General features: G+C 46.7%; 1 protein-coding gene across 1 annotated transcript in view; it reads left to right on the forward strand.

The window, feature by feature from the left end:
* CCDC50 (coiled-coil domain containing 50) overlaps positions 1 to 13,335 on the forward strand; it is a 33,159-nt gene that overhangs the window by 13,745 nt on the left and 6,079 nt on the right. The window contains exons 5-10 of the mRNA XM_035891239.1: positions 2,394 to 2,502; positions 9,432 to 9,538; positions 10,115 to 10,159; positions 10,584 to 10,688; positions 11,613 to 11,692; positions 12,726 to 12,823. Coding sequence (XP_035747132.1) covers positions 2,394 to 2,502; positions 9,432 to 9,538; positions 10,115 to 10,159; positions 10,584 to 10,688; positions 11,613 to 11,692; positions 12,726 to 12,823 — 544 coding nt within the window. The remainder of the gene's footprint in view (positions 1 to 2,393; positions 2,503 to 9,431; positions 9,539 to 10,114; positions 10,160 to 10,583; positions 10,689 to 11,612; positions 11,693 to 12,725; positions 12,824 to 13,335) is intronic.

Below are 13,335 nucleotides of genomic sequence, written 5' to 3' on the forward strand. Positions count from 1 at the left end.
AGACGGACCCTTAGCCCAGCCATCCATCTATGGCTTCTCTATTACCTTCTCTCATCTTCAATTTAGCCTGAACACCTTGATGCAGTTTCTTGCTAGCAGATTCCTTTTGGTATTGCAAAATATTGTTCTGTTGCTTGAGAGTGGGCAGTGTGGCTTGTCCATGGTGTTCAAAGGATTTGGCTTGTTGATCACTGTTGTGTCAGCCTGTCAGACTGGGTGTTCAAGAAAGTCGCAGAGTGTCGGAACACCTGTGTGAGCCTGGAATTGATTACAGAGCCCCATTTTTTATTACAGATAGTTTCCTGAGAAGTCTGAGTAGTCTTAAGATGCTCAAGAGGCACCTAGTGGCATTTTCTCTGTAGGAAGAGCTCAAGCTCTTCAAACACAAGGCTGTGTTTCCTGGAAGAGCCTGAAACAAGAATCTGTCCTTACCCAACAAATGCATCAGTTTGCTTGTGCAAGACCTCATACCATTAAGTCCAAGCAAGTACTGAAAGGCTGCCCAGGCAGATGTAGAAGGGCTTCCAAAAGGAGCTTGTTGTAATGGGGGTGGGAGGAACACTCTGGCTAAAGGATTTGTGCTATAAATGTGACCATCTGTCTCATTTTTATTGCGGCGGTGAAGGGGATGCAATACTACTCGTGTCGGTTGTGGGAATTGCACCTTTCCTTCCTCCTTTATGGAGAGAGCTGCTGGTATGTCAGCAGTCTGACAACAGGTCCCTGCAACCTGTCAAACAGCATGCTGAGCATCCTGTGCTGTTGGGAGCAACCTTCAAATGAATGTGGCTCAAAGTGATGCAGAGAAGCCATAAATACTCTTTATCTTCCTGCTGGTATGTGGGAAGTTCCAAAGTGTGGCTGAGACATAGCTGTGGACTGAGTTGGGCTGCAGCGGGTACCAGCGTGTGGTACCTACTGACCATCCTTGCAACAGGACTGCTGGAGAGCTTGAACTGAACCTTCCAGGGTCCCCCCTAGCCTTGTTTCTTTTGGGTGGGTTTCTATGCCGATGCAGCACCTCAGCAATGCCTGTGGGGCTGCGCAGTGCCCCAGAGGTTTTGGCAGCTGGCAGAGTGACAAACATCAGAGCATCTTCTGTAGTCCCCTATACACTTACCCTGCAGGACATTCTGTATTACGTTGATACCGGCCATGTGCTTGGCCAGTCTTGTACTTGTCACCCATGAGGGTGAAGGAGCTGTCTGGCATACACGATTGATAGCCACTACTGATACCAGAGAGCTGGCAGTGTTCTGCCAGTGCTGTGCTCGAGGCAGGTCCACTCTGGTGCGCAGGGTTTTTAAATGCAGCTCTAAGCCTACCTGCTTACAAGCCCAGTTTGTAAGAAACGGTTTGTGTGGATTTGCAAATCATGAGCTGTCTCAGTCCTGGAGATAATGTGCTTAAGCCCGTGTATTTATAGACTTACAGTACTTGCTAGAAGAGGTTAACCTTGTCAGGGGAAGGAATTTTCTTTTTTTTTTTTTTTTTTGGTAAAGAGCCTGTTGTCACCTCCAGGTCCTCCACAAAGCTGGTTACTGAACGGATCTGATCTGAATCCTGAAATAATAGTTTGTACGTGAACACCCATCCTATGTCCTCCAGTGCTGGCTCTCCTCTGGAGGGTGTTACCTCTTTGCATTTCAGTGATGCCTTTCCTGCCTGCAATGTACACTTGGCATGCATGGCTCTCTAGAAGTCCTGAGGATTAGGGAGGCTTAAATGAATATCATCCAAAGGGCTAGCGTGCCCTGGCGGTATCTTCCAGCTTCTCTTCCTAGTTTCAGACTAGCTCCGCTGACTTGCAAGCTCCTGGGCCCCAGATGAGCAAGCCTCAGGGGGCTGTTTGCTGTTGCTAGGCCTTGTTGATCCATTAGTCATCTTGAAAGAAAACCAATTAGGAAAATGGAGTGCTGTTCTCTTTGATAGCATATCTACCAAAACTGCGATGGAAGATAAACGGCTGCAGTCCCTGCAGCGCTCCTGCCTTGTGCCTAGTCCTCCCTTCCTAACGTCCCTTCGATTTTTCTCTTCCTTCAGCCTCTGTCTGTCAAATTGATGCATTTCCCTGCCTGGCATCCTACAGTCCCTGTAAATTACAGCTGGTTTGAAGGGAGTTCATGACTTGCTGTGGGAACTCCTTCCAGTCCAAAGTGCCTTCAACCAGAGGCAGGCTTTGCCTGCTTTTCTTTCCCTGGTGGAGTTTGGGGCGGGGGGGGGAGGAGGGGTCCAGCCCACTCGTGTGAGTGGGTGTGCGCTTGTGTGACTTCCAAATCCTTGAAAAATTGAGCTAGCAGGATTTTTATAATTGAATAAAGAATTTACATCAAAGAATCTGGAGATAGTTTTCTGGGGGGAAAGGTAATGTCTGTTTTCTTCCATCTCTGCAGGACATCGCTCGCCTCCTGCAACAGCAGGAAGAAAAAAAGCACAAGAAGCACTACCCAGAATCCCAGGGACACACAGCCTATGAAGATAGCTATTATGCAGAAAATGGAGGTACGTTTCTGCTAGATAAAAGATCAAGATCATGGCAGTATGGGTGAACCTAGTGGTCTGGCAACTCTGTTGAGGAGATTTCCCTTATCCTACAGTCCTGCATTCAGCACGGTAGCATTGCATCAGGTTCCAGGGTCAGGATCAGACTTACTTCTAGATTCAGGAAATACTAAAAAAAAGAAAGTGGAGAGACAATTTTGTAACTTTTGATGTCCTCAGAGATGGCCTCAAGGACAGGGATAGGGTGTGTGCTGTGTGTATGTGCAAGCACACCCATGCATGTGTGTTTTGAAAGGGCTTGTGGAAAAAGACAGTAGCTGATGGTACTGATAAGCCACGGTTACTTCTGTGTAACACCACAAGCGTGCGGGGGAGAAATTCAGACTCAGTTCCACACTTGTATTCAAAGAGAAACAGTTCCATGTGCTCATCTGCGATGCTGGCACAGCTACGAGTGTAAAGGAATAAATGCTGGTTCATGGAACAGCCTTTCAAAAATAACTCCTCGCAGGTATGTATCCAAGCATTAAAATTAGCACAACCGCTTTGAATGACTTACTGAATAACAAGGTCACCTCCACAGACTGTCTCTGCTGTGATTATCGTCTGGGACTGTATGTTGTGGAAAAGATATGACCTACAGCACTGTATTGCTTTCTCTTGGTTGGCTTTTATGATTGAATGCAGACCTCTCTTAGATTGGGTGAGAGTCAGGGTGTGTTTAATTATGGAGCAATCTGGGGATGGCTTTGCTGTGTGCTGGTGGTGGGTTTTGTGTTCTTTCTTTAAAAAAGCGTGGTGGGGAAGAGATGGGCTGCTTTTGATTAACAGATTATGAAGATGAAGATCAAACTTGTTATTTCTCATTTTAACATCCATGCTATTGGCAATTTTAAATGCCTTTTATTTGAACTTACACAAAGTATTTTAGTTTCAATTGGGAAGAAGTTCAAGAAAACACAAAGCGCAAAGTGCAAAACAGTAACCAAGTGGAAATTTCATGACCACAAGTCCGACCGTGTGTGTGGAGCTGGGAAAGACTTTGATCTTGGAGTCTTATGGCCAACCCACACTTCAGTTTTTCAGGATTAAATGGGACAAGTCCCTGAAAAAATACAATGTAGTTAATAGTGTTGCCATGCAGAGATGGTAGGACAGGACGGATTTTTATAACAGAATTCAGCTGACAAAAGCCTGTGACTCTCTGAACTGAGACTGTGGTGTGGATTTAGAGAGCAGGTCTAATTTTTCTTCCTGCAATAATCTGTAGTGTCGGAGGTGAGGTAGGAGGTGCTTTGCCTGACTACTCATAGTAGTGCTGCACTTGATCCCCACTCCTTAAAAACTAGAAAGGACTGGAGTGGATTTTGATGCCTGGATCATCTGGTACATTGATCTGGAACCTCTTAAATACTTGGGCACCATTTGATTAGGCTTCAGCATGCTTGGTTTGTATCATCCTCATTACTTGTGAACTTAAACAAAAAAAGCCCTGTCTTTGTTTGGGTTTTAGTCTGTCTTGAGACTGAATAAAAATTTGTCCACATCCAGGAGGAATGTGGAGTAGAGCTGTTGCTCCAGAGGAATCTGAGCTCTTAAAAAGTGGAAAAATAAACATGAAAAAAGGCAGAGTTCCTTCTCCCAGAAGTGTCTGTGCCATAAAAAACATTTCTATATTCACTCAATCACTTGCTGCTTGAGAGAGTAACGCCAGGAACTGAAGAGTGTTTACACGGCCCCTGCGGAAGGTGCCGCAGGAGCTGGTGCCTGATGAGGAGTTAAGCGCCCTGAAATACCCCAAAAGCAAACCTTTTGCTCGGGCTGTCTGGCATGGTTGCGTTACCTGCAGCGATCCTTTCCCGGCGCGGCCACGCTTCGCTCTGTCATGATTTCCTGCTCTCTGCTGCTGTATTTATTGAGCTTTCTTTAATGACAAAATTGAATTAATTCTTAGACCCTGGTTAGTATCGTTCAAAAACTGACTCTTGCTTTCAGGCTCTAGTCTCTGTTGTTCAGTAAGTCGCTTAGATAGTTTTATTGGATACTTGTTTCTGTAAATCATGTGAATGATCTAAAACAGAACATAAAAACCTACCAATTAACAGGAACTGCTGTGGTTACTTTTGCTGTTCTTGGATTTTTAAAAATATACCTATTCTGGATAAAAGTAAGACAGGATTGTTTTCAGGGTGGATTTTTCTGTAGGGTATATTTTTGCTGGCTCTGAAGAAGTTTTATCTGAATAGAATGACTTGAAGGGAATGTTCAGTTTTGGTGGGTTGTTGGTTTGGGTTTTTTTTTTTTTTCTGAAACCTGGATGACTGTAAGGAAGGCAGAGTTATTTATTAAAACAGAATGTAGTTCATGTGCAGTGAAATCTATTTTAAATATTTTTAGATACTGTAAAAAACTCCCAGCAGAGGAGAAGGAAAGTCTTACACGGCTGTTTTTTTGGTTGTTTTTTTGTATAGTTCCATTTCAAATCAGCCTCTGCTTCAAGGAAATTTTTTTTTTTCTTCAGAAGTACATCTTCATTCTGAAAAGCTGCGGTAGAGATAATAGTTCACTAAGCGCAATGATTTTTCTTAGCAAATAGGTTGATTGGAAAATAAATCAATCAGCAGATTGTGTACAGGCAGACTGCTGCATCCTCATAGCTGTGTCAGGTTTATTACTGAAACTAAAAGGAAAGAAAATTTCCACCTGCTTTCTGGAAAGCACGGGGGAAACAACCCCGCCACGCTGCCGAGTAAGGGGCTTTTCCAGCTGTATTACTGAGGTCAGGAGCCTGGGGTTTGTGAAGTCTTCTCCTGCCCTTACGTTCTCATAGCCCCCACTGCAGTCAGAGCCTAAATTTTTCTTCAGGCAATGTATAAGTGTGGGCCCTGAAACTTCTGGGTCTGCAAGAGATACGTGACAGTCTGTGGTGGAAGATACTTAGATACTGCAGCTATACGTCATCTCATTCTTGCTTTAAAAAAAAAAATAAAATCCCATTCCACTCGTCTTTCTCTTTGCTTTTATGTGGGTCTTCCCCCTGTTAGGTGAGGCTGTGTTTTTCTGATGAAAAATCTTGTGCCTGAAGCCAGGACAAGGCACCAGTGCTCCTAAACCGGGATCCAACCTGACCCTCTGCTTGGCCCTTCCTGGCCTTATGCCTCCCCCTGTTGCCTCCCAGCCTCACCTGCATCCCATGCCCTCTTTTGCAAGCCGTTCTCTGGTGGTGTCATTATCCTGCAGCACTGATGTGGCACCAGGAGGTGAGCTGCTCTCCTGGCTGTTTTTTCAGCCCCACTGGCATCATTAAAAGTCCTTCATCTCCACATTGGCTTGCGCTTGTCTTAGGAGGTGCTCGGACACACTTTTGGGCTGGACCTGTGCTTTCTGCTCCAACCCTGTTACCTCCTGTGTTGCCCTGCTGCTAGACAGGCTGCCGTTTCACTCTGTCCTCTTGTATCCTCCAAGCATTATATCCCTGTTACTCTTCTTTCTGGTCCCATCGTGTTTTGCCTGAGTTTCCAGCTTCTTCTTGCATCAAGCTCCCTTGTCTGCATGCTGTGATCCTGGCCTCGCTGAACCACCGCTAACCCCGGCACCGCTAACCCGCTCATTTGTCCCCCTGCATTGCTCAGAGCACCCCTGGGGCGACCCCAGAGAGCAGGTTTCTGAGCCTCACAGGGCACGCAGTGGTGAGAAGCGCACGCACCGGCAGAGAGAGCACCGACAAGCGCCCTCGCCGTTGTCTGACGGTGCCTCTGAACACTGGCATTCCACCTTGGAGGGTCATCGGAGGTCTCCCCAACCGAGTGAGGCCAGCAATGGCCATCAGCAGGAGTGGAAATCAGCCAGCCAGGGAAGGTCCAGGAGACATCCCAGTCTTGATCTGGAAGGAGAGGCTGAGCACGGCGCCTGTGACCACAGCAATAGCTGGGAGCTGCGGGAGAGGAGAGCAGCCGGCAGGGAGAAGGCTTGGAGGCCTCTCAGTCTTGACCTGGAGTCAGAGCATGAACTCGCAGACCAGGTGCAGCACAGCAGAAAGCCAACAAGGCAAAGCAGAGAAAAGCACCTTCCTCTTCTTGAGATAGAGCTGGAAGCTGAGCAGGAAACCTGGCATTGGGGTGGCAGCCAGCTGGTGCACCCCAAACCCCACAAATCTCATCATCAGGGCCACTTGTCACACAGGATGATGCGTGATAAGAAGCTCCATGATGCTGACTCTAGAGATGATCATAGGAGGGGTGAGGAGAGAGACTGCAGAAGGGCAGGACACAGGAGACGTTCCCCCTCCCCACACGCTGTGACCCAGGGCAAGGTCGGAGACTGCCAGCGAGACTCAGGTAACCGAGTGGTGGGGAAGGTGCACGTACGTGTGGGGATGGACCTTTGCATACCCCATCCTCGTGTCTGAGATCTGTGTTGTTTCCTTTGAAACTTATCCCAATATCCACCTGCAATGTGTACATGGTGAATCCTGCCCAGGTTTCTCCCTTATTTAGTGAGATTCTTCTTGCTCATCGATGTTCTTGCTCTGTTTGTTTCCTGACGCGTTTCCTGGCACCAGAGAGGATGAGTAAGGAGGTCTAGTTGGAAATAGTGCCCTTGGTATCCTGCATTTAAGAAAAAAAACAAACACAAAAAAAACCCCAAAACAAACAACCAGCTTTTGTTTTCATGATCTATTTTGTGCTGTGGTCTCCTTGCACAGGAGGAAAAAAAACCCTAACAAAAACCCAAATATTATGATTACACTTGTATTTTGTTGATTTGGGATGCAGGGCTGTATGTGAGGACAGTTTGCTTAAGCACTAACAAGCCAGCAATTTCCATCCACTGCTGTTGAAAACCCTGCTGGCAACATCGTCAATTCACTTCAGGCAAAGTTCAGTAGTGGCAGCAGGTGCCTGACTGGGCTCTATAAGATGCGGTTCCTGTCAAATTCTGTACAAGTGGATTTTTCTGGGAAACATGTACCTGTGTAGCTCTTGTTAGTAATGCTTGGGGACTGGTGGGCTTTAAAGACCCAGATCCATTTTTCTGCTTTTAAAACCACACTGGGGATGACCTGTTTCTTACTGAAAGTAGTTTAGAGGCTTGGATCTGTGTCTGTCGCAGCATGGGAAACTTGTGCTTTAAGCCATCTAACTGGTCTTCTCTTGGACAAGGTGGGGATGATAATCTGTGTCTGTTTCTGGAGATGCTGGGAGAATTATTCTTTGTCTTCATCATGCACAAGTTTTCTTTGGGGAAGTGGAAGGTGTTAATCAGGTCTTTATATATAATCAGTAGGTTGTGATTTGCCCTGATACTGAGTCACTCAGATGTACATTGTATCCCACTACATTGCATTAAAATAGCCAGAAGCTCACATCCCCTTCCTGTGGGCTGTGGTCACGGTGGGCTTCGTCCTCCCCTGAGTGTGGGCAGAAGTGATGCGGAAGTAACGTTTATTGTTGTCTTCTGAGAAAATGAAGCCTGGCACCCATCAGTGTGTGAAAAAGCTCGGCCTCAGGCTGGCCAGCAAACAATTCCTGGAAACTTACTTTTCCTCATAGAGGTAATGCTGTACAGGAGCCTGTCAGCCGCACTGTTGTTTATTCCAGTATGGTAAAACTGTGTTTACCTTGACCTTGGAAGCACTCTGAATAATTTAACTCTGACCAAGCTGGTGGTTTTTTTGCCGGAGTTTCTGTGCTGGCCAGAGATTGCAGCTCTTCCCAGCTTGGATTGATCAAAGCGTGCTGGGAAAGGCCAGGTCATAGACTTAACCGTAACATGCCAGAGCTGAAGTTTTCTTCTTACACTAAGATGGTTTGTAAAAGGGGTGTTAATTGCGTAAGATCATTGATTCAAACAAACAAAACCAGAAAACCCTATGCGCCTCCTTTTAATACCTGTAGAAGATGTGGTTTCCTATTCCATGGGTTTGTTTGGGGTCGATGCATGAGGTCTCTGGTCCTCTGCAGTTTGAAGTCTTTGCGGTGCTTGGTGGAATAGGATGGTAGTTTATTGGTAGATGCACAGAAAGTTTTTTGAGGTCAGTTGGTTACTTCATGTTTTTCCCTTGGTCTTAGGAGATGGGAAGGAAACTGATAGGTGGCCCAGTAAGATGTAACGGGTATTTATAACACGTCTGTAAATGGTGTAGCTGGAGGCGTGAAAGTTTTGAGTGAAACTTTATGGGTTTGAGGTGGAAGAGAGACAGACATCTGGAGTGTTCGTATACTTCAGACGTAAAGCAGAAATGCATTTTCTAACAGGGGTACAGCAAGACTCCTTTGGCCTGGTGGACTACGGAGAGACTCTCAAAATGCAACACTGTAAATCACTTGGAGATAGTTTATCTTTAAAATAAACAAACAAATAAAATCTACTCCAAGCAAGAACTGAACCTTGTATGAACTTCAAAAATATTTACTTGGCTGCTTTCTCACTGTGAATTGTAAAATTCATGGGTCAGCCCAAGGAAGAAATTGTCTGAAACCTCCTTGAGCTGTCCCAGGCAACTTTTGCAGCCGGCGCTGCTCCAGCGGTGTGTTCACAGGCCATACTTTTAATAGATGTTGGGCTGCTCTCTGCTGCCCAGTTTTGCCATTGTATCTGTATCAGTGCAGAGTGTGAAAAATTACGATTCCTTTGCTAGCGTTGCTGTGTCAGCACAGACTGCTTCGAGGGACATGGCCTCTTCTGCCACGTAGCTGCATTTGTCATAAAGATGTGGTGTATCAGGTATTTCTGTATGCATAGAGAAACCTCCCCAAGGTCCATGCTGCACCTTAGCTAAAGGTACTGTCAAACCAGTTGTCTGGCAGGTATGGTCTCTGGTTCCCTCAAGTGGGGCTTTTGCAGGTGGCTGAGGAGATGGTGTGGATTTCCTTACCAAAGCATTTGGGAAACGGTTGAATTGATTGTTTTCTCTCACAATTCTGTAGGCACTAAGTTGAGGGGGACTAAGCAAGCCATGTATGATACACCCCGAAGGGAACAGGAGCTGTCTGATGCAGAGATTGCTCGGAAGCTGCAGGAGGAAGAGCTCCTGGTAAGTAGAGAGAATGCATTACTCAACTCAAGAGAACTAAGGTAGCCAGCAATGACAGCTTCTAATCTGTAAACCTTTTATATATGGTGGTGACTTAAAGACCTAAGGTTTTTGCTGCTGTGCATTCTGGTAATTACCTTTGTCTCTCGTACACGCACATATGGAGTGACAGCTGGTATCCAGCTGAAATAAACACCCAAAAATTAAGTGGTTGAAGCAGAAGGATACTAAATGAATGTTTCCAGGCAGGTAATGATGGCATGTAGTCAGTGTGGTCAGCCCAGAAGTGACACAGGCCAGTGCCCATCTTTGAGAGAGAGGGCAGCAGGGTGGGCAATGCATTGTGGTGTGGCCTGGCAGATAGATGAGGGCAAAATTCAGCTGAAGAGCTGAAGTGACAGTTTGGTGTTGGGCTGTGAAGTAAGTATTGAGGTAGCTAAGGATATTTGGAGAGGGTGGTAGCGTATTTGTATGGGCGTCTGCTTGCCCTGCCCAGCAGGTTAATGGGTATGAATAGTTGGGAGGTGTTACTCTTTTGTCTCTGTTTTTACTCCTCCTCCCCCCCTTTTTTTTTAGGCTAACGAGGCAGATCAGAAGGCAGCTCAAGTAGCCCAAGATGAGGTGAGCAAAAGTGAAATGTTTGCAATATTCCTTTACTTGGAAACTGCTAAACCCCACTTGTTCCCTCTGATCCTCTAGTTGTTCGTTTCCCTCCATGCAGAGGAAGCTCCGGGGCTCCAGTGAGGTTTGCTCCTGGCTGATTTTCATGTATATGCTGCGAGATGAACCCCCCCATTGAAGGAAAAGGGATAAAGGGCAGAAAGGCTCTGCAAACACAGTTGGCAAATCAAGGATCCACTGGGCATGCTGCATGTAGTCAGTCTTAATTCTGCCCTGTCACTTGATTTCTGACCACAGATGGATGAAATCCTGGCTTTGCACCCTTCCCATTCAGCAGCTGTCCATAGGAAAGGGTTTAAAAAACTCGAACCCCCCAAGAGCAGTAAAAGAGTCTGACACTCTCTCTGTATTTTTTCCCTTCTAGGAAATTGCCCGACTCTTGATGGCAGAGGAGAAAAAAGCTTTCAAGAAAGGGAAGGAGAGAGAAAAGTCTTCCTTTGAAAAGAGGAGGCATGATCAAGACTGGAAGGTATGTCAACCTTCAGGAAGTGCCACAAACGAAGTGCTATAATGCTGTTCCCATTTCCAGAGGGAAGTGAGGGTGTGTGGTGAGAGCAAAAGGAATGATGCAGACTCTTTCATCCAAAGCGTCTTGCTGCCTGTTATTCAGCTGCTTCTCCAGCCTTTTGGAGCCACCTCCTTGGTTAGATGCATTTTGGCTTTAGCCTTAAACAAGGTAAGCCTTGGGCTCTGACCTTGGAGGTTGTTGCTGGATGTCACAGCACCTTGTGGCCTCCCTCAAGCGCTGTCAGTCCTCCTGGTGCAGGACCTTCCCCTCTGCTGAAATCCTGGCTGTAGCAATAAAAGCAGAAGTTGGTTCTGTTTGTGCACCGCAGGTATAAGGACAATGCAACTGCTCCAGTTGTCACTCTGCTTGGACTCAATTGTATGAGTAATACTACCAAGGCTTGGCTAGCCAGTGTGGAAGGTGATAGGAAACAGATTTCACGTTCTGCATCAGTAAGGTGCTAAAGGCGGGTGTGTGTGTGTGTGTGTGTGTTTAATTTTGGGGCCAGTTGGAGGTAGCTCTGATGTTTTCAGCCTCCTTACTGTGTTTGAGTGGTTGCAGGAGCACAGTTGTGTGCCGTCGGTCCCTCGTGCTCAGCCCAGCCATGTGCACAGTCATTACACACTGACTGTGTCCAACCCCAGCTTTGGGATGGGTCCCCCAGCGCTATCTCATATTTGGAGGAAAGATTACATTTGGCTCAACATGGCTGAGTTTCATTTACTGGAAACTAGTCCCGATACTGCCATTTGCACATGTCTGGCTGTCGTTAGTTGTGTGTATAAACTGAGTACGAAAGGACTGTGTGGAGCTGTGGCATCCTCAGTGCACTGGCTCATGTCTTGCAAGGCACGCAGACGAGCTGCTTTCCCTTCTTCCCGTCAGCATGATGCAAGCGAGTCCCCGCGCTCAAGGTCAAAAGAAGGGCCTGAAACTCAGCGACACAAAGGCGACAGGTCTTCAAGGTGAGCTTGAACCGGCTGGTAAAAATGGGGAAATGCAGTTGGGAAGCTGCTCAGAAGCTGAGTGCTAGGGTGGGGTGGTGGGGTGACCAGCCTGACCCAGCCACAGGGGGCTTGGTAGAGAGCAGAGGTTTTAGCACTGAAAAGAGATGGAGGGCACAGAGCTGGTGAGGTGTTTGGTGACATGCGTCACTCCCTGTGCCCGTGGCATTTGTCCATATCTGTCCCGGCCTGATACTGATGGAGATTGATGAGCTTATGCAGTGACATTTGTTAAATGGCAGAGAATCACTGAGAGGGTTATAGAGCTTCTGGGGATGTGAAACCAAATGTCATCTCTGGGCAGGAAGGAGTAATCGCAATGCATTAGCACAGCTGCTCCCTTGGGTCCTTGCTCCCAGTTAAGCCCTGTATGCTGCTCCCGCTGCTGTGTGTGGACACCCCCCTGCAAGCAAGTACATTGTGCTTTGGGGTACCTCGTCCCAGAGCTGATGGGAACATGCTGTAACCCAGTGCTGTTTAAATCACTTGGTACCCTGGCCTGATGCTCCTCATGAGGGACTGAACCCTGGAAGTGACCCTGGTGGCTTTGATTTCCAAGCCAGAGATGAGCCTAGAAATTCTTGTTGAATTTGCAAAAGAAACAAGAAATTAAGTGTACAGGTGGAGACTGAGTGACATCTTACTAAAATACTCGGGGGTTAAAACTGGGCAAGCATTAAACACTTCAAAATGTTGCTCTTTTGAGTGAGGTTTGCATCAAACTTCATAATGGAAATTCTTTGTTTCCTGACAACTTGAAACCATTATTAAATGAAAGCGGTCCGTGAGGAGCAGTAAATACTGTGCGCCTCTCACCACAGAAACAGTAATGGTCTGTGCTTAGCGGAGCTGGTATACAGGTGGAAGGTCTGGGCCAAGCACAGTTTGCATCAAACTGACCGGGACAGACCAGGCAGCTGAGATGTTGCTTTTTGCCACGATGTTACGCCTTTGAAGTTTTTTCCCAACACTTCTTTTTCACCGTGCTTGGCAGGTCACAGCCTCTCCTCGATGACTTTGAACACCCTCGGTATTACACAAGCCAGCCCAGCCCCTTGCGCCAGATCCCCAGACCTGAGCATTCTCCTAAAGGTAGGATCAAGCCCATGGTTGCCCCAGCGCTTGGGTGGTTGTGGGCCGTTTTCGTCAAATAAGGAGCCTGCAGGGCAGGATGTTTGAAAGAGATGCTAATAGAGAGGAGGAATGGGTATTACTGCCCCAGCAAGCAGGTGATGTTAGTCACTGTTGGAGTTGTACTTGCTGAGCGCATTGCAGGCTGAGAGACTAAAAAGCTGAACTGGTTTGCCTTGAGTTTGTCAAACTGCTCTCTGCACGTCCTCAGAGATCTCTTAATGATGAATGACTGTAAATTCAGACAGCAAATGAAGGAGAAATAACATGAAGAGAATGACGTGATGGATTTTAGGTGACTCGCTAGTATCAAGCAATCCAATACAAGACAAAACCTTGCAGTATCGCCTGTCTGGCAGGTGGATGGGATGATCAGACAGAAGCTAGTCCTGAGAACAGGCTTGTTTTGTTCCTGTAGCGTCTCAGCTTTGTTGGCTTGTTTCCTGAAATCACTTGGCACAAGAGAAGGGAGA

This window comes from Egretta garzetta, unplaced genomic scaffold (assembly GCF_000687185.1).
Source record: "Egretta garzetta isolate BGI_Z169 unplaced genomic scaffold, ASM68718v1 scaffold333, whole genome shotgun sequence".
Lineage (NCBI taxonomy): Eukaryota > Metazoa > Chordata > Aves > Pelecaniformes > Ardeidae > Egretta > Egretta garzetta.